General features: G+C 38.4%; 1 protein-coding gene across 1 annotated transcript; it reads left to right on the top strand.

Moving 5' to 3' along the window:
• Positions 1–22: 22 nt before the first annotated feature.
• On the top strand, positions 23–24,725 carry LOC587492 (complement factor B). The gene is made up of 16 exons (XM_030998041.1): positions 23–430; positions 2,056–2,253; positions 5,165–5,347; positions 5,961–6,170; positions 7,182–7,264; positions 7,977–8,091; positions 8,367–8,579; positions 12,924–13,100; positions 14,046–14,302; positions 17,011–17,152; positions 17,894–18,004; positions 18,797–19,009; positions 19,657–19,781; positions 20,818–20,923; positions 22,300–22,500; positions 23,843–24,725. The coding sequence occupies exons 1-16, from the start codon at positions 373–375 to the stop codon at positions 24,235–24,237; spliced, it is 2,787 nt and encodes a 928-aa protein (XP_030853901.1). The 5' UTR covers positions 23–372; the 3' UTR covers positions 24,238–24,725.
• The last annotated feature ends 3,115 nt before the right edge of the window (positions 24,726–27,840 follow it).

Here is a 27,840-nt window from a genome sequence, read left to right as displayed (position 1 = left end):
GCGATATCGTCACGTACTGCAACGATCGCATTCGTATTCGCAACTCAAGGACAAAATATACCAAATGTTTTTCTAATTTCCCACCGTCATATTTCATCATGGATATAAAAGGTCTTTCTTTGAACATCAATTAAACTTCCTGACCTTAATTTCTCGGAAGAAGCTTTTACCAGCTTTCAAATTTGATCTTTCAGCCCGGCTTTGGAAGCCAACTTGCCCACTCCATGTTCACCCACCCGAACTAGTGCATCATCCCCGTTTTCATTGCCAGATTTGTATGCGATTGATTTCGTTCTAAATTTCATTTGTTGATTTCGTGTATTGTACAGCTGGAGTTTGTTTAGCTGAGAAGGAGATCCGCTGATTGGTGACATGAAGTTCTTGGCGATCATCGTAGCCGCCATCTTGGGAATCCTCTGCTCCTCTGCAGGTGAGAGTTATTAATTAGAACCCAGCCACAAACCTCCAAAACCGACTCCAAACCGACTACAACCCGACTCCAACCCGAATGATTCTTTGTTATTCGGGGTGGTTCGGGCTATAGTCGGTCGGGTGCTTGTTCCCGTCGGTGTGATTGGGATATTAGGGACTTTTAGATTTGCGTGGACTGAAACGTGTGACGTCCAATTCAAGGCAATGCATTAAAAGGACGTCGACCGTAGCAATCCACGATGTCGTTGTGCAATTCTAAAAGTCCTAGCTGTTTGTTTAATTTGACGGCGAGGCATAGTTGGGTGAGACAGTGAGCCTTTTCACACACAGCTAAAATTCATCGTTTCCAGAGATGATTAGAATCACTCAACAGTTTTAGACATGTTTATAGAAAAATTTTCCCAGTGTGAACATCGTTTATACGATGTTGGGATAGATACGAAGTCGCGATGCATACGCCCCTAAAAGCAGGCTGCCGATACGAAGTTCGTATCTAAAGAGCTTGACATTTTGTGTGTGAAAGGTTTTTCGTGTTTAAACGTGTTTAAACTGGATGAAGCGACCGCTCTGTTTGATATGACCTGACCTTCAATGCGCAATGGCACTACTGCGCATTTTACGAGCAGTAGTTAATCACGAAACGATTAACGATCGCAACGAAATTTCTGTGTGTGAAAGGCTCATGATTAGTTTAAACACGTTTCAAACACGTTTATACTAATCATGTTTATTGAATTTTAGCTGTGTGTGAAAAGGCTGCAAGTTACATAATTATGGTCGAACAGTGTTTATTAGTATTGTGTGTTTTACCTGACTGCTAAAACAGTGTGTATGCTTGTAAGTAAGTGGCCAGGGGATTGACGGCCTTGAGTCCTCTCCAAGGGACTTGGTAATGAGGATTAATGCCTAACCAAAGGGCACTATAGCGCATCGACTTATTAGTTTCGAACCAGAGACCTTCCGGTTACGAGACCACTGCTCTACCACTGAACCATCAATTCAATTCCATTCAATTCAAAGTAACATTTATTTTCTTCCATTTCTGTTTTTCATATCAACTAGTAATACTCAAGTAGCCTAATACATTTCTACATGCATGGTAACATAACCATTCTTAAGACGACAAATAATTTTAATGAAAGGGAGACGGTATATATCCTAAAAACATAGGCTTGTGTTGGATACGCCTTAGAACAATACACCACAAAGAAAGAGAATAATAGACGAAGAAAGGGGGAAATAAAAGAAAAAAAGGGGAACTTAGAGTAAAAAGGTTGACAACGGGCATCAACAAATAACCTGGTAGCAAGTGCACAACTGATTTGTTTAACAGTGGCACATATGACAATACACTGGCTGGATTTGAGCGGAAAACTATTCTTATAAAATGATAATGGCTCAATATTCATCTTCGCCGATCAGAATGTGAATATTAAGATGGCGATATGTCGCCACTTTTGACAAGTTTGATGTTCATTGAAAGTAGGCCTACTTTATTCCAAAAAAATAATTGTGTAGAATATGGGAAATCATGGATCGAATATCACATTCCTAATTATGTTATTTAAACTGTCCGCATGCTTCTTTTCCAATAATCAAACATTGTATTTGGCATTCTTTCAGAGGGTACTAGCTGTCGTCGACCGAGGAGTTTACGGAAAGGACGTTACGAATATCAGAACAGTACAGACTATGGATTGACGCATCTCCCTGTGAATTACATCGTGCGCGCAGAGTGTGAGCCTAACGCAACGCTTGTAGGAGATGAGTTCATTATCTGTCAAGACAACGGAAAGTGGAGTGACTACCCATATTGCCACGGTAATTCAATTTAATCCAAGATATTATTACTGAGTTAGCTTTAAAGGCAGGCTTTACTACTTCAGCTAGAAGGGATTAGACCACCCAGAGAGCCAGCGAGGTCACTGTGACAGGTGGCTATCTCATTAACTCAGCTCTCATTTAACATAAGAAAAAGAGGATCATGGGGGACCAACAGGCACCGATTGGGGAAGTTTTCTATATAGAGGGAGCAAGTAGCTACATGTACAAGTAGGACAGTGTGCCTTTAAATGTATAGGCATATCATAAACATACTAAGAAATGAAGATTTGTTCTAAATTCCAGCTGATCATGTACAATAGCACGGAGCACTACTGAGGGCTTTCCTCTTGAATTTATTTTGTTTCTGATCCTTTCCACACCTTTTCTTTCACAATGCAATCTTATTTCCAGTACTAAAGTTTATCTTTAATACCCACATCTTTCCCTCGAACCGTCGTAGAGTTACAAACTGAAGATTTATTTCTAACATACATTTATCCCTGAAATATATGCATGGGTTCGATTGTTTCACAGGGTTCACAATTATCTCGGAAAAATAGTTCTCCTTTTTGTTTTCAGTCAGTGAACGTCAAGGAATTTAGGAGGGGAAAAAAAACTCAAATTAAAATCCGGGAAAATCAGGAAGTTTGACCAGCCAAAACGGAAGTATTGTTTCCTTATGTTGTGTTGTTGCCCCACTGTTTATTCTATGGATGATTTCAATGCTTACGCCTATATAGTACCTAAGTATGAAGTCATAGTGGCCAAGTTGTCAAGGTTGCAGGTTCCAAACGATTTCGTACTAAACTATGGTGTGGTGATCACACCAGCCCCAATCGCTGAATTTGCCCTGCTCCAGGACGTTGCTTGAATGATTTCGCGGTTGAGAGAGAGGGGTGGGGAATTCAGACAAAAGTTTAAACGACAGAAAAGTGGAAGTACATAAATGGCATGATCATTTTATATCAATTGACTTCGAAACTTTATTCTTTTGACAAGAATATATTATCTTTACTTGTCTTTGATTGTATTCAAAGTTGTAGCAGATTTAATTACTTTCTCAAGTTAATTCCAAATTCGAGGACCTTGGCGCCTGAAGGATTGTAACAAATTGGTGGAATAAGCTTTTTTCAAATGTAATTTGCAACCCGATCAAGTATCATAATTATGTATATTTATCTTATATTCACATTAACAAAACAAGAAATTGCAGTTTTGGTTGGAACTGTATTTTCTTTTATCTTAAACATAAATACAGCAATTTGACATTCGTGTATGTCTTACTAAATTAAAAGTCTTTAGATTGTTAAAAATTGGATTTGATGAAGACAGGAAGGAAGATGAGAAACAAATTCAAAGTTCTTTTTTTTGTAACTTATGAATGGGTTCAGGTTTAGAATTTCATGAACTAACTCATCAAATATTGCGATAATATGGGAGAATTAACGAGTCACACAACATAACCAAATGCCTTTCAGATAGAATGTAGCTTAGTTTGAACAATATATAAACATTCTTAGATCTGCTTTGACAATGTTCAGTACGGTATCCAGTAAAACGCAAAGGAATATTGTGGAAGTAGAAGTAATAAGTTGAATATCATTAATTTCTAACTTGATAACATCACACATTGCATTTTGAGTAGTTTACTATTATTGCATTGCATTGTGAACAAATCTGATATCTATACACAGTTAAAATATTTGCAAAATAAATCAACTGATTTAAGTTACTATGTAAATACATCAATGTAGTATCTTCTGCAAAAATAACAAAACATCAAGAAATGATGAGACAGTGCATAAATCATTGAAATATAACAAAATGAGAATTGACTTTAGTTTAAAGGAGAATTGTATATGTTACATGAAGTGTATTGGAACCGATCACATAGGTATTCTTTAAACTAATTAAGACAAATTTCAGGTATTCCAAAGTCTGGGAGTTTGGACAAAATGATTTCATGGTTAACTAAATCCAACGCTTTAGAAAGATCAAGAGATATTCCAACAGAGTGAAGTTTGTGATTAATATTATTAGTAAATCTGTCATGTAATACGAGCAGAGTCACAAGTCAGAGTGATTACATCTGAAGCCATACTGAGAGTTACTTAACAGATAAATGTTATTTAATGGGAAATAAATCCGCTATAAATGATTCTTTCAAGTATTTTAGAAACGCAAAGGAAGTTGTGGAATTGGTCGATAGTAAGAAAATGATTGACGGTCATCTTTTTTAAGTACTGGAATAATTTCCTAATTTCAAATTTATTAGTGAGATTCCCTGTATTTACAGAAAATTTAAAAAAATATATGAAAGAAGAGAAGATATATGATAGATAATTTCTTCAAAACCACAACTGTTAATCATTTTTATATAACGTACTATGTCAACAATTTCTTCTTCTCTTGTTTGAGAAAAAAAGATGAAATTGCTGCAACAATCCTGAATGGAATGTTCGAGTAACACATAGTGACGTGAGGATATAAGCAATAGGCCCCTATTGGAGAAATAAATTAGCAAGTTGATCATTTGTCAGTTTAGTGTTTCTGGCATAAAATAAGATGGGAAACCATTTTTTCTTTCGTCTATCCTGTAAGTTATTTATAGTCATTAATATTTTAAGGTTTTTCTTGTTCTTTTCAAAATTTTGGTATAAAGTTACTTACGAATGAATTTCAATATTTGATTAAGAATATTGTATGCTTTAATTGTTTCATATCAATTTAATTTTGATAACAAAAGCTTACAACCATGTAACATACGATTCGTACGTTTTAATTGTTTCATATCAATTTGATTTTAATAAGACACGGTCGTTTAAAACCATGTGACATAAGATTTTTATGTTGCAGCTGTTCATTTAAATTTAATTTTAATTTCTATATAATATCTCTGTTATTCCAGCTCCGCTAGTATGTTTTCGTCCTCCCGAGAGCCCTGTCAACGGGTATGTGCGCATGCGTGGTAAATCTGCAAGAAGCATTGCTGTGTATCGCTGTAACCCTGGTTTCGAGCTCCATGGACAAAGAACGGTGGTCTGCAACGAGACTACGGGTAGTTGGCAGGGAGATGCACCTCGATGTTTCAGTAAGTTTCTATTAAACGTAACTATATAAACGTTTAAATGTTATCTGTTTTTCGATAATCAATATTATCTCTGATTGGAAATTGATTAAATCTGCACATTTGGGGTTGACTCAAGTTTATAAATTTCTCTGTTACCATGCGCTGGCCTAACTCATATACTCTAGAGAATAAGCTTTTAACAATATGGCCAGTGATATCCGTTTAAATAGCATCATTGGTCTGTGCATGTCAATTTTCTCCTATACTTTTTCCTCGTGAATTGAATCTCCTTCTAAATTCTCGAATTCTTTGCTTTGACTTGTACAAAACATATTCATATAACAATGTTTATTCAACGTAAGCCTTACTTGAATTGTCCATATGGTGTTCCCAATTGAGCTCCTCCTTTCGGGGTTTTGCTCCCTTCGTTTCCGCAATATTTTCTAAACTCAATACTGTATGAAATATTTTAAATATTGGGCAGTTGGTAAAGAGAAAATGAATGTAGTTATATCACTGTTTGCAAAAAAAACGAGGGTATTTTGTCATCATTAAAGCATCTTGCTATTTTGCCCGTCATTATTTCACTAATATTCTAAAAATATCGTCTAAATTTTGTTCTTGAAATTTCTAGGACCTCTATCATGCCCTAACCCAAACGAACCATCCGGGATGCTAGCCTTGGTTCTTGATGAAAACTCTGGAATCAAACGCGGTGATCTCTACACCGAACGCACAGTGTTCAACTATACCTGCCAAACAGGATACCATCCAACCGGGGACGTCACAATCACGTGTCAGAATGGCACCTGGGAAGCGGATGCGGATGTCCCAGAATGCAACAGTAAGGTTCAGTGTTCATTTTCTTGTACATAATATAATATTAACGAGTTGAACTAAATTGATTGAAATCTGTCTTGGGGGGGGGGGGGCTCTGTATTTTGCAAAACGCGGGTAGCGGATGGGCAGATGGAGGGGCGTCGAAAAAAATAGGTCGGGTGAATTCATACACCGTAGGGGCACCTCTGCATCCCCGTCCTTTTTGACAAATTGAAATGAGATTGGAATCATATCAAATGTTTAATTTGTTACGGACGTAAAATAAAGGGATGCATCTTCTCCTTCTTCTTTTGTTGGTAAAGTGTAACTTGCATAAGGGTTCATTATTATTTTTCATCCTTTTAATCTTTCTCCTGTTCAAGCTGACTTAATTTTGATCTGTTAGTATTGTATATTGGTGTAGGTTGGAAGCTTGTCGAATAAGAATCAATCAATCAACCAATGGAGCCAACCCCCCCCCCCCCTACTGGTTTAAATCAGTGGCAATAAATTACCATACCACCTGTGAGGTATCGTGTGAGTTGATGTTTAAAGGCCCACTGCACTACTTGTAGCTACTTGCGCCCTCTATATAACAAACGATGCGTAATCGGTGACCATTGGTCCCCCATGATCCTCTTTTTCTTATGTTAACTGAGAGCTGAGTTGATGAGATAACCACCTGTCCAGTGACCTTGCAGGGCGGTCTAATCCCTCCTGTAAACTATGGCAGATAAGCTTTAAATCATTTCAAAAGGAGAGGTTTTAAAAAAAAATCACTCACCAATTCTAATGTGTTGTTTGATTAATTAGGCAAAACGGCAAAACAAAAACGTTAAATGATGTATATTAATTCTAAAAAAGGGGGTTGGTGCGGGAGCCACTCTCTTTCCTACGGACCCAGTACATGTATAGACCTGTAACTCTCAATCAATGAGTCGCATGTTGGTACGTTTATAATTCATATGTATATGTTAATGATTTGTAAATGTTTTTCAAGTGGAAATAAAATTGCACTTGAACTTGAATATTGCAGGGATCATCTGTGCCCCACCCATCCTGGAGCCCATAGAGAATGGTACACACAATATTGAGAACAGGACCTACCATGTTGGAGAAGTAAGTCGTTAGGTGTCTCTCATTATTTGGGGAACAAAAGAAATCAAACTTATTAATGTCAACAACAAAATACTTGAGCATTTCTTAATGGATTGTGGATTCGTTAATATTACATTTATATATTTATCTGATGCGTTCACTGACTTGATGTTCAGTTGGTTAATCGCTTGATACTCTGACTGTCAATTCTTTTTTTGGCTGATTGATGATTTTTTAAAATAAATGTTATTATAATTGTTTGATTAGGTTTGTACGATTCATTGGGGGAATGCTTTGAGGGTTACATGCTTGATTTAAACAGTAGTTTTGTCAATAAGCATCTCGCCCTTGATTCGTTGACAATCCCTTGACACATTAATTAGATATTTATTCACTAATTAATCGGTTGATTAATTTGTTAATCAGTTGATTGACTAGTTAAAACCGGATTATCGAGTAGTTCATCAGGATTTTGGGTTCACAAGAATATAATTTTTAATCTGAATTTATTCTTAATAAGTTAGTTGATTAATGATTCGGTTGTTTTATCGCATTTTATTGAGTGGTTAATCAGATTTGCGACATCACTTGAAAATGATTTTTTTTCCCCCACATATTTGCGTCCATACCTTCATTATTTCATTATATGTGCTTCGATGTTGTTGTTTTTTGTGTTGTTGTTGCAATAAAAAGAAGTTCAATTTCAATGAGTATTTTCCATCTTTATCCACAGATGGTCCAATATGAATGTAACGAAGGGTATCTCGTCGATGGAATAAGCTGGCAAGTATGTCAGAGTCACGGTGGACCCAATGGAATATGGTCCGATAACGTACCAACCTGCAAAGGTTTGTGATACTCTTATTGATAATGAGAATTAATTTCTTTTACGTACATTACTCCTTATATTTTAGTTTGATCTGTGAATGAGCCTCCACTATTCTTTTAATAGTAAAACCTCAGTCACATCCACGAGACTGGCACATCATCAACAAAAGATCGAACAAAATAATAGTATTAATACATTAATTGCCAATCGATCGTTTTGTTTGGGATCAGTATGGAGTCCTATTGAGGTGTAAGAATTAACTCTTCTTCTTGTTTTCTTTAAATTATGATGTAGTCGCCAGGTGTCCCCATCCGGGTTCCCGTCACCTTGACAACGACGAGATTTCTTTCTCGCCGAGAAACGGACAAGGCGCCACGAATTCTTGGCCCGTAGGAACGGTGATGACCCTCAGGTGTCGGTCACATCTAGAGCTGCTGGGGTCAAGTGAGAGGGTGTGTCAACCTGATGGTCACTGGAATGGTACTCTGACGTCATGCCACAGTGAAGGTAATTAAACCGATGTATTTGTTGTGGGTGTGAAAAGCACGGATTGCTTGCTGATGTTGCTGACGGTTTGACTTTTCTTCCGGCGCTTGTCATTTGTTACTATTTACACAACAATTATTGATGCCGGACCAAAATTATGGAACAAAATACCCAACAGTATCAATTTTCAAAAGAAAGCTCAAGAAAGATCTCTTAAATGAATGTGTATAACTAGGATTTTTTTTTTTTTTTTTTTTTACATAAATGCCTTTCCTTTTCTTTTCTTTTGTTGTAATGGATTTGTCTGGTTTAAATTCTGTATAATGTTGCTTTGTGTTATTTTAATCTCTGTATTTCTATCTCGTTTTAGTACGTTTAAGAAACTTTTTATGTAAATGTAATTATCTCTGGGAATATTCTTGATAGGCTATTAGCCTTTGTTCTTTCCCCCACTACATTATGGTTTAAATTGAAGATGTTTCATTTTAACGTTTATCTATAATTATATTGAATTGAATTGAATTGAATTGAAAATTTATTGTCCCTTACGGGAAATTCTTTTTTCACTGGTTTAACAGTCTTTGTACATATATACATAATACAGGAACAATACATAATACAATAATTATCAAATGTACATCGTTACAAACGTAGTTACATTTTGAAAGTGATTGTTGCAATGGAAACGGAACAAAACGAATACATGATTGCAGTATAACATAAACATGGCATTCCAGGTGAAAAATTCGAACATTAAGCTCGCTGTTTATTTGAGAATATAGGTGAGTTTAATATTATGAGCCCTAGCGAAAATTAAATTCAGAACAAAGTATAAGTTGAGACCAGTATTTAAGTTTGAGTTCCAGACCTCCGGGCTTGTGCATTGAAGTGGTGAATGGCGTTGGGAACAAAAGATTGCCTGAAACGGGTTTTCTGTGTGCGCGGTGCGCACAAACGTATGCCTGAACGGTTAAATTTAAAGTTCTCGTTGAGTGGGTGGGTGGGGTCCTGCATAACCTGTCTTAATTTAGATGAAACTCTCTCTTGGTACAGATTATCAAGTAGTGGCAAGTCTATCCCTAGTATACGTTGAACTATTTTCCTGGGTTTATTGAGCTTCTTCTGGTCAATTTTTGTAGCATTAGCAAAGTAGCAGACTAGGTTGTACGTCAGAACACTCTGGATTAGGGACTTGTAGAAAAGAACAATTATACCCCATTCACAGTGGTTTTGAAATTTGTAGCGGCGTTGTAGCGGAGCGGCGACACCGCCATAACACCGCTACAAATGCATTCACAGTAGAAAAGTTATCCCGCTGCAGCAGCGGGATAAATATCATGTACCCATTCACGCTGCAGCGGGTGATTTTTATTACCTCCGTAACAAACACGTGTATGCATGGCTCATGACCCGCGAGTGACCCCGATATGACCGGAAATACTTCAGCGCGGGGTTTTCGATCGCTTGAAATTGCGCGCGCTAGCTGTACTTTACACACTCTTGCAAAAGGTAAACATGTCAAGTTGCTTTTTGTATCCTCGATCATATTACTTTTTAAAAAACTAGCATTTTTATTGCTTCCAGTCAGAATATTTTAATTTTTTGAAGTGTGAAATATTTTTATTTGGATAATTATAATATCTACATAATAATAAAATCAATTTGAATCCACTGGTTACTTTATTTCTATTTCACTTTATGTTCCCCATTGCTGGAGAAAAGAGGTCAGTGATAGGTAAGTAAACAAATCACACGTGTTTGTCGCGGTGTTATAGCGGAGAGCCTTCACACTGAGTAAACACCGCGACAGCAGCGGGACTGTCCCGCTGCTGTAGCTAGGCGAACCTAGCGATAGTTTGTCGCGGCGTTATCGCGAGGCGGTGTTATCCCGCGATAGTTTATAACGGGTCCGAGCCTTCACACTGAAGACAACACCGCGACAGCAGCGGGACAGTCCCGCTGCTGTCGCGGTGTTTGAGGCCACTGTGAATGGGGTATAAGTGTATTGTCTACCCTTAACTTTCTTAAAGTCCTTACAAAATATAGCCTCTGATTTGCCTATATGCATATAAGGTGTACTTGTGTTTTTTAAAATCAGATGTGGAAATAAAAACTTGAACTATGAACAAATCAAAATCAACTCATTGGTAACTATAATACCACATTGTATAACCAATATAAATCATGTTGGGATTACATAATACGTCATTGTCATGTTCATCCAGTTGAATAGGTGACAAGGCCATTGAAATTGCATTACCTTTATGTTTTTTGTATAGTCTTTGCGATAATGTTATTTTTACTCTGTTACCGGAAATTCTCTTTTTTTCCAGGAGTCATTTGCGGAGGGATTATTTCCTTTGTTACTTCCTTTCAGATTTAATCCACTCCAAATCATAGTGAAATCAACTTCAAAGTGATGATTCAATTCTATGTTTAACCCATTGCTTACTGAAACCTGGTGCTCCCTGTGTTAAGTCTATGGGAATATGATAATTCAGTAGTCAACGGGTTAAAGGCATCGTTTAGCAATGTTAAATATGAGATGCACGGTCCTACGTGTTATCAGTGTCTGTGATATGGTGTAATATTGAAGCCCTAAAAATCGCGCTTCAAAATGATCAATAAGTGCCTCAAAAAAGTAAACATCTTTGAGTGACCGGTTTTACAATACTCCTTTTCCCCCAATAGACTGTAGTGTTATGAAAACCGTTTGGTAAACGGTTTTCATAATTTGTAAGTCCAATCATAAATACCTTGATAATCAGACAGGCGATCGGCTTGTAAAATTCATGGGGTTCCTGACTGACCTAAACGTTTATAATTATCATTGCAGCATGAGCTAAATCCAGGATTTTGTTTCAGAATCTGACACAAAGTTACCTGATCCCTTTAAAACAATTTAAAGGTCTCTGATAAGTATCTCGGCATTCTGATCGGCAACAAATTAAGTTGGGACGAACAAAGTAAAGATGTCCATCATAATTGTAGTCTCCACCTCTTGAGGAAGCTTAAAACCCCACTGAACTACTAATAGCTACTTGCGCCCTCTATATAGCAAACAATGCCTAATCGGTGCCTGAAGTGGTCCCCATGATCCTCTTTTTCTTATGTTAATTGAGAGCTTATTTGATGAGGTAACCACCTGTCAGTGACCTTGCACGGAGGTCTAATCCCCCTGGATAAATTAGTGCAGACGGGCTTTAAGTCTTTCCATGTCGAAAATTCATATCTGAAACTCTTTTACTCGGCTGTTGTAGAAAGTTCAATCATGTGTGGTTGCATCTCCTGGAACAGGGTTCTGAGAAAGAGAGAGGCCAACTGAAAATCAGAGACTGTTGAATCAAGCAGGTACAGAGGGGAAACTTTAGTCTAGCTTTATAAATGGTTAATTATCAAGATCACCCTTTTCGCATTAGTTTGCAGTGTCGATTGGCATGACAGGACTTGTACAAAATATGAGCATTTACATTTGGACAATCATTACACTCTTATCAACAATTATTGACGTATTTAAAGATAAAGGTGAGTTCTGGTCATCCGATTGCATTGTGAAAGAAAAGGTGTGGAATGGATCATGTAAGTATTGGTGTGTACTGCAATGTTCTGGAGTCATCAAAATCATAATCAATTTGGCCCAGTCTTGGTAAAGTAACAAGCACTGTACACAGAAACTTGTTGTATTTGGGACTACACAAATGGTGTCGGGGCTACTAACCTTGATTTCCTAATCTTTCTATGCTCATTACTCAGCCAGTATACATTTTTTTACCAAAATTGTTTGGCAAATGACATTTATTTGTAATCTTGAACATTCAGTGTAAGTTTCGTTTGATTCTTTGAGAATTTCAGTTATTTTCTTTTTTTACCAGAACTCATCTTTATCTTTAATGTGGCTTGGTGTAAGCCCTTATTGAACAGGGAATAATTAAAGGATTTCAGATAGCGATTTGTTCTACATTTTGCAGACTTGAGTCGTTTACCTGATCGCATCCAAGAATAAAATTGATGGAGTGGGTGTTAAGGATCGTTCATGATAAAGCTGTATTTCGTGCAGAACAGATCTGATCTAGATGAATTTAGCTCGGTTTTTTGCAAAGGAATCGATTGTATCTTAAAGCCTACATTGCGTTGATAAAGAGAAGATTCAAAATTAGGATCAAATTTTTGTTTGATTCGTAACTTTGTCTTATAACTGTAATACCTCAGTCACACCAACGAGGCCGACAAAAATGCAGACAGCAACAAAATATATATTACTGTCAACGGCCAAAACTGGTCGGTCTGCGGTAGGTTTGAAGTAGTTTAGCAATGTGACTGCGGTATAATGTTAAGGCCCACTAACTGATTTTATTATCATGACAGAGTACTACTGTCCCGCCTTGGGGAACCCCATACACGGCTCCAAAGTCGCCATTCCGCAGTACAGAGTGAACACCTATGTCCGTTTTCGATGTAACGGTGGTTACGAGATGGTTGGTTCTGAAGAGAGGATGTGTACGTTTTCTGGGGAGTGGACTGGAGAGATGCCAAGATGCATGAGTAAGAAGAACAAGAGAGACGAAGTTCCTAAAGAATGTTGAGATCAGTGGCGTAGCTACAGCGGGCACGTGTTCCCTCCTCTGTTGAAGGGTAAAATTAAAAGAAAAAAGACCGGGAAAAGACAGAAAAGGAACAGGACAATTATAAAAAGACGCCCGGACAACCTCCCGCACCATTACCTCTCATCTAGTAAACACCCAAACCCCCTAAGCTTGTAACCTTGTAAAAAAGTAAGACCGGAGACGCCCCTTCCCCACCCCCATATCATTGGAGAGCCCCCTAAATGGGTGGACTCATGCTACGCCACTGGTTGAGATTATGGCTGATTCTCTGATGACGTACGAGTGTATTAGAATAAGGGAAATTTCCTATTTCAAGGTGTCAAAATCACTACCAGATGACTATCAAACTAACAGCTCCCTAACACAGCGAGTCTCTAACAAAGACATCAAGGATACTTACAATCTGGCCTTCTTTTGCGTTAGGGAAGATTTACCCTCCCCTCATCAATATCTGGATACCCTCCCCCCCCCCTTTCCCCCCCCCCCCCCCCCTTTCCCCTCCCCATGCTCTCCGATGAACTTGAAAGAGTTTTTACGTTGATGAATAATACTGATAAATGCACCATTCAGCCCTATCTTGTAAAATATATCGAGGGTTCAGTGACACAAAGACTTAACTCCATATTTTGCCAAAATGAGTACTTGATATTAAAATGTTCAGAGAAATGTGGGCTTTCCAGGAAACACACAGACTTAATTCCACCCAATACCCCCAATGAAGTCATTGGCTAGTGAAGCATAGACTTAACTCCTTAAGGCCCAAGTGCTCAGGGACACATAAACCACTTTTTCTCAAAACGGCCAAAATAGAATTACGTCTTTGTGTCACTGACCCCTCGATATATACTTTTTTAATTATATAAATGTACTGTTTCCCATCAAGGTCGTGATGAGTTCGACGAATTCGCTCGAGTGACGAGCGGCCTGGGAAAGGCCTTCGACGAAATGGCCATCGACGGGGGCTTCGGGGTGGGTTTCAATAACACCACTTCAAACTCCGGTAGTAGACGAAGGAAGCGTACAATCGATCTATCAAACTCTTCCGCCCTGGATATCTACTTTGCGTTTGATGCGTCGAATAGTGTTGGACTTGAAAACTTCGAGAAAGGCAAACGATTTGCCAAGCTTCTAGTGAACAAGGTAGGACGGAAATAAAAGCAAATGTGAATATATTAGAAGATGTTAAAGCCACTTTAAAGTGACTCGGTAACATAGTTGAAAGTTGATGAAAAAAATTGCTTAATTTCTGTATGAAATGTTACTTACTATCTTCCTTCTACTGTACTAGCCCTCTAACATGCAAAAAATCCTGAAAAAAATCTCAAACCACAAAGATATTAATGGTTTTCTGAGAATGTTTCGCTGGTCAACACCCTCTAACAGTGATTAACAGTAAAATCTCCCAACCATTTTTGAATTTTCCAAACCGATTTTCCATGAAAAAAGACATAAAACAGGCTATTGAAAATCTGTCAACACTTAAATGTCTGGAATGATATGTAGAGCCAATTTAGTGCTGTGTGACGATTTACATTAACCTAAAATGCAATATAGTTGGGAGAATTAAGTTATCGATCAGATCAGTTTTTCCCAATTTGTATCATTAATAATAGTCCGTTTTCACTCAAATTTTCAGATTATTTTTAATTGTACATCTAGCATTGAAGTCACTACATAAGCACCACTATCAATCATCTGAACAATGTTCCCTTTAACAGATGAGACCGTAACATTTTTTATAATAATAACTAATAACTTTTACTTATATTAAAGTGCTTTTCATGAGTTTCATTTAATTCGTGATGACAAAGCAATTATTGGCTTAAAGAAAAAAGGATTGTACCATGCATGGGTGTCGATCCCGGGGGGATGGGGGGATATATCTCCCCCAATATTTCAGGTGGGGGGATGGCCTGTACAATCACCCCCCCCCCCCCCCCCCAATAATTCACCATAAAATGTTTTTTTTTAAATGAAGAGAAAAATTAATGATGAGAGTCCGATGTGAGTAGTTAATGGTTATTACTCGCATCAATATACACATTTTGCTATCTCATCTTCATAATACATACAAATATACGAATTAAATAAGAAAACCGTATATGAGACAGGAATAAATTGAATTCTCGCTCATACGGCTTCATCAGGAATTGATGATTTTTTTTTCAATGTGTTCAATCAACAGCATCATAGAAATACAGTGCGCCAAATGCAAAGACACAGCATCAAAAGCAACGAGCTAAATGTTAAGCGCGAAGCACAAAAGTAGCAATCTGCAATGCACATCAGACAATCCTGGACAGTGTAAACATAGATGAACTCTGTGACGATTTCGTGATGAGATCGGAGACAAGGAGAAAGATTTTCGGACATTAGTATGACTTATAAAATAGTTCACTAGTTGTTATGTTGTTTCCGTTCACCCTTTTTAAAATTCACGTCATTGTATCTTTATTTTTATTTTTTTCACTCATTTTATTTCCTGATATTTCCTAAAACATTTTTCATTTTTGGAGAAAGATTATTATGTCACAACTTATTTGTGACACAATTTATTTTCAGTGGGGAAACTGAATTCAGACAAGGGTTAATATAGAGAACAGTACAACGAATCGTCTTCTTCAGACAAGGATTAAGAATCGAGAATGGTACATAGAATCGTCTTCTTTCCTTAATAATCTAATGAAACGTCAGGGCTTCCGCGCTAGGCGCGGGGGAAGGGGAACTTGATTCAAACATTAATGATTAAGAGTCAAGAATAGTACATCGAATCGTCTCCTTTCTTTAATAATCTAATGAAACGTCAGAGCTTCCGCGCTACGCGCGGGGGAAGGGGAACTTGTTTCAAACAAGGATTAAGAGTCGAGAATGGTACATAGAATCGTCTTCTTTCTTTAATAATCTAATGAAGCGTCAGAGCTTCCGCGCTACGCACGGAGGAAGGGGAACTTGATTCAAACAAGGATTAAGAGTCGAGAATGGTACATAGAATCGTCTTCTTTAATAATCTAATGAAACGTCAGAGCTACCGCGCTACGTGCGGAGGAAGGGGAATTCAATTCAAACAAGGATTAAGAGTCGAGAACGGTCCAACGAATCGTCTTCTTTCTCTAATAATTTAGTGATACCTCAAAGCTTCCGCGCTTTGCGCCGGGGGGGGGGGGGACTCCCCCTCCCTGCACCCAACCTCCTAGGAACAGCGGTTCGCGCGCTTACTACCGCCCCACCCCTAAAATTAAATCCTGGCTACGCGCTTCGGAGGGGTGCAACTTGCCACATGCTTCTACCACTTTGGTTGCTTTGATCCATTGTCGAAAATATTTTGGCACCTATCATCCCCCCCCCCCCCCAACCACGGATACAAATCGACACCCTTGGTACCATGTTTTTATTGACTCGAACTTGTCTTTTGGAATTGATTGTTCTTTTAACCCAAATACGTGTGAAGGACATTGCGAAGCGCGCTCTCGATTAGGAGGGTAAAGCGGCAGTCATAGCAATTTCATTTTTGTGCGGTGTGTTGACTGTCTGTCGTCAGTTTTGGCGTTGTGTAATGAGCGGGGGCGGATCCAGAAAAATAGGCAAAAGAGGAGGGGGTGTTGAGTAAAGAAAAATTGAGTTCCATATCCCCCCCCCCAAAAAAAAAAAAAAAAAAAAAAAAAAAAATCGTGAATTGGGCCCCCTCTCTCGTCGGCGGCTGGATCCGCCCCTGTTATGAAGTATAGCATTATTAGCTATTAAACCCCAATCGTAAATCGCTGTCAGTGTCCACGAATTGGTCGGTTGGAGTCTGTTTCGAGTAAAGTTGATGGTTAATTGAAGAATAATTGATATATTTTCTAACGCAGCTTGATGAGAACATTTCGGCTGGTGGAACCCGAGTGGGAGCATTGTACTATTCTTCTCAATCTATGCGGGCTTTCAACGTGAACGAATACAGATCCACGGATGGTGTGACTTCAGCCATCGATACTCTCATACATTACAAAAGTAAGTCTGATATGAAGACTAAACGACGATTTGAATACTTCAGATTTTTTCAGTATCTGAATCGCATTAAAAATAAAAGAGTATAACTTAAAGGAAAATACGCCCTTATTCCTATTTTCGTGCCAGGTATGAAGATGTGATGGTCCTCGTACATGCAGACACGTAGCCACGGGGGGGGGGGGGGGACGGGGACACGTGCCCCCCAAAAAAATTCCAAGATCGGTTGAATTTTTTTTAGACCCCTTCCCCAGCACGTCGATCGATTACATGTATGTGCCCCCCCCCCCCCCCGAACATCAAACTCTGGCTACGGGCCCCATCAATTATGCCGCAGACAAAACCCGATGATTCCAGTTGTTCAGTTCGTGTTTTGCCTCTCAGTCACAGGTGACGGCAATACTTAGGCAATTAATTACAAATCCTTGTCTGCCACCTTTTGAAATGCGCGAAAAGTATTAATGATACACTGAGCTATTTCAGGTTGGGTGTTTAGGGCTGGTGTTAGTGTTTAATAAACACTCACATCAGCCCTAAACACCGAAATGGAAATCAGTTGGTGTTAAGGCTTTGACCTCTAAATATTGTCAACTTCCGGTAGCTAGTGTTATCGTATCATACGAACTTGTTTGCTGATAGGAATACAACATTTGTTTTTCCTTTCTCCCAATTTGTTCTTAATTCGATTTCTCGAAAATCTTTGCCACCGTGTTGAATAATGATTCAATCTTTTGTAACCTAAAGGCGATGGAACTAACTTACCAGCTGCTCTGATCAACATCAAAGAAATGGTGGCTGAAACTCTTGGTGATACACCAGACAACACCAGAAGAGTTCTCTTCATCATCACTGATGGTAAGTTCATTGTGGAAGGGGGAGGGGAGTCTTAAACAGAGAGAAAAAGATCAAGATGATAGTTAAGTAGATTCTCTTTGGAAAGATGTGTTTGACGAACAAAGGATGAACAAATATTAGAAAGACTACAACATTATATTCGATACGATTTGTTTCATTTCTTAATACAAACAAATGCGGATTTCAGACATATCAACCGACAATACACCAGTTTAAAATTGTATCAGTGCGCATGCGCAGACATTGGCGCCATTTTAAATGGTGAGTAAACAAAGCCAATACACCAGTTTAAAGTTGTATCAGTGCGCATGCGCAGACATGGGCGCCATTTTAAATGGTGAGTAAACAAAGCCAATGACCTAGAGGTCATTTGGTCTGTGCGTAAATTAAGATTGCGCCCATGCAAATTATGATGTGAGCGCACAGCGCAGCGCGCAGGCAGTGATGTTATCATAATTTGCATGGGCGCAATCTTAATTTACGCATAAATACCACTGACCTCTAGGTCATTGGCTTTGTTTACTCGCCAATTAAAATGGCGCACACAACTGTAAACTAGTGTAATGGACGGGGACGGCGCTATTCCATGTCGATAATCTGATTGTTTTCTTGAGACACTTGGCGTTGTTCTTTTGTTGTATTTACAGAAATAAGCAAAGGATCATTTTAAGCGTAATATATTTACATTGTTGTGCAATAATAAATTCCGATTGCATTGCACTGAATGGAATTGAAATTGAATTGGCCTTGTGCTTTATTTACGCTTTACTTGACGTCGTTCGTTTCTTCAAGGTTTTAGTAACGTAGGTGGCGCCCCTTCGGAACACGCTCTCACGCTCAAGGAAGATTTAGGCTTCAAGATACACTGCATAGGAATTAGCCAGAAGACGGATAAGAAAGCACTTGCCGAAATCGCCTCTCGGCCCATCATCGAACATGTCTTTTATCTTTCGGATTATATCGAGCTTGACGAGGCCGTGGACATCATCACTAATACAAAAAGATGTGAGTAACAGACACTATGAACATGACGGACAAAGAAAGAGGACAAAACATACAGTTCCTCATTCTACCCTCAACAATTGCTGTGGTAGACAAAAGAACATCCCTTCACTGCTATTATGTAAAAATGTGTAGAACAGGTAAATATGCATGTGACACCTGTTCAAGGAAGGGATGTTCCTTTGTCTACCTGAGGAACTGTATATTTCGTCCTCTTTCTTTGTCCGACATGCTCATAGTAAGAAGGAAGGTGGTCTCCTTAGAAAACAAGAACCATGCCCTTTCATCATTGCCCATTTCCTCGTGAAAATAAAGACAATAGATGGAAACCTATATGAGTATAGGGTTTAATCAGTAGCTTCATGTCGCTTAACGCCGTTTTTTTAAAAACAAACTTAGTTCTTTCACTTTATATGCATTTCCTCTTTTTTAACTCATGTACATTAACAACAAATCAATTGACTAGAAAATGTAATGGTAACGAGTTTAAGCGAATTACTGAAAAATTGAAACAGAAAACAAGCAAGTGAGTTATATGATATCAATCCATCAATCATTTATCTTATGATCATAGGTCTTATAAGGCAATGTCAAGACCGTAATTGAGCTTCATGATGATAATTTCAGTTTACTATTTATATCTCTATTAGCTTACGAGGAATGTGGCAAATCGGGAAATACTATTGTGGCGAGGTCTCGAATTGTGGGCGGGGTGGACGCTAAGTCTGGGGCGTGGCCATGGCAAGCAGCTCTTTATGATACAGCAACAAATGACGTGAGTAATTAGAGGTGTAACCTTTTAACTTGGATGATCATGAAAGATTATGTTCTATTCAGTTAATTTTGTCGTTGAATGTAGGAACAAATCCTGATAGTTTTAAGAAACCAATTAACACTTATGGCTGGGTATAAGTTAGTCATTAAAAGTACACTTCAAAATTTGTACTTTGATTATAATAGTTGTGGAAAACAAAATGAACAAATGGACTTATTTTCAAAACGTATTTTTAGAAAAGATGAATAGCATGCCCAATTTTTCTGTTTAATTTTTTTTTTTTTTAAATGTGTTTCTTTCTCCTTTTAAAGGGATAGTTGAGTTCTTGATTCAGACCGCAAATGCCTTCAAAGTTCATGGTTATTGCTCTTATTCTTATTTATGACATTTCTAGTGCTCTTTTAGGACCTAAAATTGCCATGAAGGTAATTTTAGAACCCAAAATGTGTAAAATTTAGCCAATACAATCATACTTATTCAGCTCCACTTTCGAAAAAATAGGGTGACCATAATTAATTGATTATTTGATAATATCAATACACGAGCCGGCTGGTTGTGCGTATTATAACCGACACGAAAAAGCCAACAAGAAGCCAACATCGGCATTTGGTGGAATAAAACGTATAAGGCGCTATTTCGTTTTTTCAACGGCTGGTTCAAATTATCGAATATTTGTGGGGCACCACAAATATTACAAACATATTTATGGATATTTCAGCCGTCTCTGAACGGATTTTGATCAAACAAAGATGATTTTGTCATTTAATTGTATGTTGTTGCAAATTGGACACTCAGGTTTTCAATATCTCACCAAAACAAATTGTGTAGTACCCTCTGCAACAAAACTCAACTATACCTTTAAACATGTGGAGTATTAACATGAACATTTAGTAGCCAAGCTTAATGGACTAGATTCGGTGGTTGAAGCTTTAAGTACATGTTATAATTACCTCAACTAATGAACGTTTTCTGTATCGTGTGGAATATTGCCTCTTTGTTCCGACAAAACTGCAACATTTTGAATGATTTACTTTAGCTTCTGTGCGGTGGTTCTCTAATCCGGAAGAACTGGGTCCTGACTGCAGCACACTGTTTTCGCGGACTGTTCTCATTAACCAGGGATACCACGACAGTCTATCTCGGTATGTTGGTACCTTGAATGTAGTACACCAATAGGCCATTTTCGTAATGTACTCAACTTGAATGCATAAATGTTTTTTTAAAGATCAAGTTGAGTTCTATTTATGCGTTTGCACTGTGAACGTAATGTGGAATCGATCAGAAAAAGTTGATCATGCATCAGATACGCATTGGTGTGAACTGCAAGTTTCTGGAATCATCAAAATGATAATAAGTTTGGCCCAGTCTTGGTAAAAATTGACCATAAACTGTACACCGAAATATGTATATGGGACTACACAAACATGTAGCATAAAAATGTGGGCCTCATTTTTAAGCTGATAAATGTTATGTTTAGAATATGAAGGCAATTTGAAGAGCCATGTTTTTGAGGGAATATATTTTTTCTAATATTCTTTCATAATTTCGCATAAATATGACAATGAAAATGCAAACAAATTATTTGTCACCTTTTTCTAGAAGTCAACCTTTCCTTTAGGTGCCTCGTTTACAAATTATTTCATTCAACTATAATGAATTATTGCATTTTAGTAGTCTGAGTACAAAGTGCATACATTACGTGTTGTTAGGTAGGACAAGCCATAATATTTGCCTTACCTAACAACAATTAACGTATGCGATTCGCATTCTTACTATATATTAAAATCCAATTATTCATAACGGGAGAATGAAATAAGTTGCAACACTATTTGGAGCTCCATGGTTTTACCCATGGCTTAGATAGATGCTCATGTTACATCTCTCTCTCTCTCTCTCTCTCTCTCTTTCGTGTTGATATTGGTTCGTAATCAATTAATTATTCTGAGATGTAGTGAAACACTTGACTGGTTTCAACATTTGTTCCTGAAATTTGCTCCCCCTACCTTCATCTTTCCATCTATCTCTCTCATTTTGTCGTAAAATTTCCTAAAACTTTGGGTTTTTTGTTGTTAAAATCACAGTAGAGGCCAAGTAATCATTAACTTTGTGAAAAAATCCTTAACCTTTCAACACCTATAATTTATCGAGAATAATGTATATCATCAGTGGCGGAGCCAGCGAGGCACGGGGGGGGGGGGGGGGGGAGAAGAAGCATGGACAAATATTTTGTTGTTGGTTGTAGCTTGTTTTGGATTTCCGGACCTGTCCCCCCCCTCCCCCCCTCCTCACCCCCCCCCCCCCCCCCCCCCCCCCCCCCCCCCCCCCCCCCCCCCCCCCCCCCCCCCCCCCCCCCCCCCCCCCCCCCCACCCTAACACGATAGTATCACTGGAGTCTGGATCTGCCACTCGTCATACGTTTTATTGCTATTCTTACCTGATCTAACGATTTCACTATGATCAGTATCCTTTGGAAATCTCACAGAACTCACTACATCCATATCCGTGATTTTAACCGTAGGGTTGACGGATAGGTCTGGCGATCTGCCAAGGTCACAGCAGTTTGACATTGCCCAGCTCATCTTCCATCCACAATACTTCGTCGAAGGTAGTGCACAGCATAACGATGTCGCCCTCTTGCGGTTGGATCGTGAAGCTGAGCTCAACCCATATGTGCGTACGGTGTGTCTTCCACCAAGCTCTGTGACAGATCCATTGAAAGGTATGATGTTAATAGCATTAACCCATTGCATACGGGAAACGAGCGGTCCCCGTATGAAGCCAATGGGAATTAGAAAATTCATTAGTCAACCGTCAATAATTTTGACGCAGGGAAGTCTCATCGTAGCACCAATGCTGTTCTTCCCGAGGGCCGTGCACCCCGCCCCCCCCCCCCATTCCGGGGTCGGAGGGACGACATGCGTGTTCCCAAAATGTCCGGTAAAGGAGTATTTTTCATGCACCAAAGTCCGGCTCATAGTACACACAAATCCGCCCGTATTGACTTAGGGAGGGGGGGGGGGGGGGTGTTTTCAAAAGGAGGGATGCATACGCGTACCCTAAATAACACTGAGTGGGGGGGGGGGGGGGCTGCACTTATCGTTACTCCAGCAATTGCCTGGTACATATTTACACCTGGGTGGAATGTGGTCATTTAATGCGGATTTATTTAATAACTTGCTAAGTATATAAGGGCCGTTAGTGTTTGGGTAGGATACGAACCCTCAACCCTTGGATGGAGAGTCTAGTAAATGAAGCACTAATCCAAGGCACATCGGCATGGAAATATTGTCATCATGTTTTGGAATCAATATTATACGCAGTGGCGTACGCAGGATTTTTTCAAGGGGGAGGGGCGTTAACATTTTTTTAAATCGGGCCAAAATTTTTGCAACGACTCAGCCAGCCGCTGAATAAGCGGGGGGGGGGGGGGGGGGGGGGGGGGGGGGGGGGGGGGGGGGGTAAGAGGACACTTTTTTTTTTGTCTCGAAATTTGAAAATTTGACATTTTGCCCCGTTAGAGGGGGGTAAGGCTCCCTTTTTTAGGTCAGCCATTGGTATATATATATATATATATATATATTTTTTTTTTTATTTTTTTTTTATTTTTTTTTTATTATCATTTTTTTTTTAAATTACCAAAATACACACATAAAAAATACCAAAAGGGGGGGTTACCCCCCAAACCCCCCCCTCCCCCTTCGTACGCGCCTGATTATACGACTAGACTTTCCCAAAAACAACAAAGGGGCAAATTATGTACGAGATTGTATATCCCGAAGGAATCACGTTTGGATTCCTTATTCATAATCATTATGTTCGCAAAATTCAGTAAGTGATGGACGAGGCTTATCGAAAGTGCCCTAGTTTCATTTTTCGAAAGGTTTTACTTTTTATTTCTCTTTCTCTTGCTGTATAGTTTTAATCTTTTTATATATCCCCCTCCCCTTTCTCTCCGTTTCTGTCTGTCTGTCTGTCTCTCTATCTCTCTCTCTATCTCTCCCTCTTCTTTCTCTACTTGACTTTTTTTCTTCTTTCTTTTTTAAATTAAATTTCTTGAAAAGCCAATTGGTACCTGAAGCCAGACAGGGTGGCCAAAGTCACAGGCTGGGGTCACAGCGACATACGACTGCCTGACGAACCGGTCGATCCTGCAACCAAGAATCTCCAGGAAGTCGACGTACCCCTCGTGTCAGCGACAGAATGCCGAAGAGTGATGCAAGACAACAACCAGATCCCAGTCGACACCACGACCGAACTTTGCGCGGGAGCGGACCAGCGGGATGCGTGTAATCTAGATTCTGGCGGTCCCTTGGTCGTGAGTCGTAATGGTATCTACAGGCAGGTTGGGATCGTGAGTTATGGTCTAGGGTGTGGGCTGCAGAATACATACGGTGTCTACGCGAGACTTCCACACTTTGTCGAGTGGGTAGAAAAGACGATTCAAGAGAATCAGTGATATCTGTGAGTCGGTAAAAGTGGAAAGGGACAAATCTATATATTTTGTTGTTGTTGTTTTGTTATTGTTCCAATTTTCACATAACAAGATTGTCTCATACATAAGATTTAACAAGAGAATATATGATAATGAAATATTGTTAGACATGTAAACATAGAAAAGAAATAAAATGTGAAATATGGGGTACCTGCCCAAAAGCAAAACTTGTATATTATATGTTCCCGAATAGAATACCAAAAATATTGTACCTGAATTCGATAGCAAGAAAGAAAGACGTATGTGTTTGAGTATACTGGCACATTGGCAATATGAATATCAAGCGGGGAAAAAGTGTGGTACATACAGAATTCGTGCATATAGCCATAGTATATATGATTGTATGAATATATCAAAGTTACATTTTGTTACATCACGTACACATTCTACACCAGTCTTAAATCACGCCGAAATACATATCACATTTTGAAGATGCTCATTTTATGTATATTATGCTCTGGGAATATCTACGTGTTTCACATTGTGAGAACAAAATAATCCATTGATTTGATTCAATATTCATTTGTCTATCTAGCAGGTGAACTGTTTTGAAACAAACGCTTTCGCGTAAACATTTGAAGAAAAAAACATAGCCAAAGTAGGACAATTTTTATTGAAAAACACTGACTAATCAGATAATACAAATGGTTTGTATTGGCTTAACGAAGTGGAGTGAAATCCACTTCTTTGGAGTTGAATCGACTCCAAGGTATTGGTTAAATATCTCTTTTCTTTAGAGAGAAAGTGGATTCCACTCTAATTGAAGCGATCTCAAATGACCCCCCCCCCCCCTCTCAACATCAAAATATGGATGTCAACTCCTGTACGGTAAGAACATGGCAAGTGAGAGGGTTGCATTACTATGCAGATAGCAACAAAGGACAACAAAATAATGAATGGTTATTGAAATACTAAAGTTTCATAATGGGAGCCATGCTGAAGTTGGGTAATAATGTGGAGTGCGGTTCAAGCCTGACTGACGTGAGCGCTATACAAGAGCCAGAAGTTATTAGTTGTCGTAGAAGTATTGTTGTTTTTGTTGTTGTTCTTGTTGTTGTTGTTGTTGTATATACTGGCGTCATATTCTATAATCATCACAGCCATGGCTATCGATGATTTAAAGATGAATTAGAGAAATGGCAAAGGCATGCCGGAAGCCAATATTATTTTTAAACAAAGACGGCTAATGTAGCGGTAATGAGTAAACGAATTTGATCAGCGCAGGTAACTCGTGCAAAATAAATTGATATAGCAAATCAACTTTGTCTGTTAAAGATAAACTTGAGTTCTGGTAAAAAAAAAAGGAAAATTATTTCTCACAGAATCAAACGAAACTTTCACTGAATGTTCAAGATTACAAATAAATGACACGTGCCAAACAATTTTGGAAGAAAATGTATACTGGCTGAGTAATAAGCATAGAAAGACAAGGAATCAAGGTAGTACCAGCCCCGACACCATGTGTGTTGTCCCATATATAGCTTTCTGTGTATGTGCTTGTTACTTTACCAAGACTCGGTCAAATTTATTATGATTTTGATGACTCCAGAACCTTGCAGTGCACACCAATACTTACATGCTACATGATCAACTGTTTCTGATCCTTTCCACACCTTTTCTTTCACAATGCAATTGTACTAAAGATTATCTTTAAAGACCGTCACCACTACTGGGCCAGAAGGGATTAGACCACACAGAGAGCCATCGAGGTCACTGTGACAGGTGGCTATCTCATTAACTCAGCTATCATTTAACATAAGAAAAAGAGGATCATGGGGGACCAACAGGCACCGATTGGGGAAGTTTTCTATATAGAGGGAGCAAGTAGCTACAAGTATGGCAGTGTGCCTTTAAGTGCGTCGCCAGGCAGTAATAATTGTGATCGAACAATGGATGCATGAAACATATAAGTAGTTGCCTATTTACAGAGGAGGTAATTGCGATCGTATGCACCATCATAATCATGACCTCGTTCAATGGCCTCAATATTTTAAAGTGACTAACGTGACATTTCCTTGGTAACAAATTAATTTGTTTGCTGTTTTTGCTATTATTGCTTGTTTCACTTTGTGTATCATCTTATGTTAAAGCCCCACTGTCCCTACTTGCTCCCTCTATATAGAAAACTTTCCCAATCGGTGCCTGTTGGTCCCCCATGGTCCTCTTTTTCTTATGTTAGTTGAGAGCGAAGTTAATGAGATAGCCACCTGTCAGTGACCTCGCTGTGTGGTCTAATCCCTTCTGGCCCAGTAGTATTGACGGTCTTTAAGGCCTTTTTGCCCACCTATTATTATTATTGTTACGTCCTTCACCATTGCAACCACTTCAATCAAAATTAATATTAGTTTTATTTAGGGGAACCTATAATCTAAAAGCTGAGCTTTTTAATATAGGTTCCTCACATTTCACCCTGTATTACCTAATATTCAAAACAATTAATTTTGACGTCTTTACAAAGAATATATTATATAATGTGATACTTTTATTAGATTTCATATTATATTCTAATTTTGTCAACTATGTGAATTCTTTTTTTTGCGAAATGTGAAACAAAATAAACGTGAAACTTGAAAGCCACCATGATTGGCATTGTGATTGGAAAGAATGCCTCCAGTTCTGCCTGCTCAAAGAGAAGGACCGAGGTTGAAAATGATATGTGGGATTTCTCGCGTTATATTTGATTTTTCACTCTAGAAGAATGTCAAAATAAGAATGACTTCACCTGGCTCAGGTTGCTCTTCAAGTGCCCCCATAATTATTCGAATGATAACAAATAGCGGAAAAGCTTGGACCATGTAGTCCTATGTCTGTGTGAAATGCGTTTGGTCTTCAGCAAGATCGAGTCCATTCTTTTTATTTTGATCATTGTATGCATGAATTAGTTTCTTCTTTATAAATCTTCCTATTAGATTTCAGACGCTTCTTTCACAATGCTATCGCTTGACCCGTACTAAAACTAAGTAATCTTTATGCAAAACAATGTATAATATGAATGAAAATTAAAATCAATCTGAAACACACAAACTTGTTCTTTTGTCAATTTTAATCATTCATACCAGTTACATACGTAAGCATACGCCTCGGATGATTGCTTAATGTAGAATGTTACTCTGTGAGAATATGGTTAGTAAAAATGGTGACCAGCGTCGGAATACAATTGAAAACGGGGAAAAGGTCATAATAAACAAAACACGTGAGAGAAAATAAGAAGTATGAACTTTTACATTTTCTTTAAAGGAATCGTTTGTTTCTTTTGACTTGATTTCCTGTTCAAAATGATAAGAGCAGTTTATGTGGATACACTAGTGGGCGTTATGCATCTGTTAAACGTTCTATATACTATAACTTATCACATTTTATCGAATATTAACTCACGGCTGAATCTGCTAATTTTATCATCATGTACTCGTATGAGGGTTTTTATATATTTTATTGATAGTCTATTATCTAGATAAATATTCCGACAAAATAAATTACAGTTAATTAAAAATTGAAAATGTGAAGAGTTTCATTAATTGTATTTATAGCAAATATACACTCAGTGTCAATTACCTTGTTGAGTAAGCC

Source organism: Strongylocentrotus purpuratus, unplaced genomic scaffold (assembly GCF_000002235.5).
Source record: "Strongylocentrotus purpuratus isolate Spur 01 unplaced genomic scaffold, Spur_5.0 spur5_scaffold_4, whole genome shotgun sequence".
Lineage (NCBI taxonomy): Eukaryota > Metazoa > Echinodermata > Echinoidea > Camarodonta > Strongylocentrotidae > Strongylocentrotus > Strongylocentrotus purpuratus.
Note: the sequence above shows the minus strand (reverse complement) of the source record. Positions and strands in the feature narration are given on the sequence as shown.

What these genes read in the sequence shown, in the direction of transcription:
- LOC587492 (XM_030998041.1), top strand. Translation starts at nt 373, where the DNA reads ATGAAGTTCTTGGCGATCATCGTAGCCGCCATCTTGGGAATCCTCTGC. An exon ending in AATCCTCTGCTCCTCTGCAG is followed by an intron (nt 431 to 2,055) that starts GTGAGAGTTATT and finishes GCATTCTTTCAG; the next exon opens with AGGGTACTAGCTGTCGTCGA. An exon ending in TGTGACAGATCCATTGAAAG is followed by an intron (nt 22,501 to 23,842) that starts GTATGATGTTAA and finishes TTTCTTGAAAAG; the next exon opens with CCAATTGGTACCTGAAGCCA.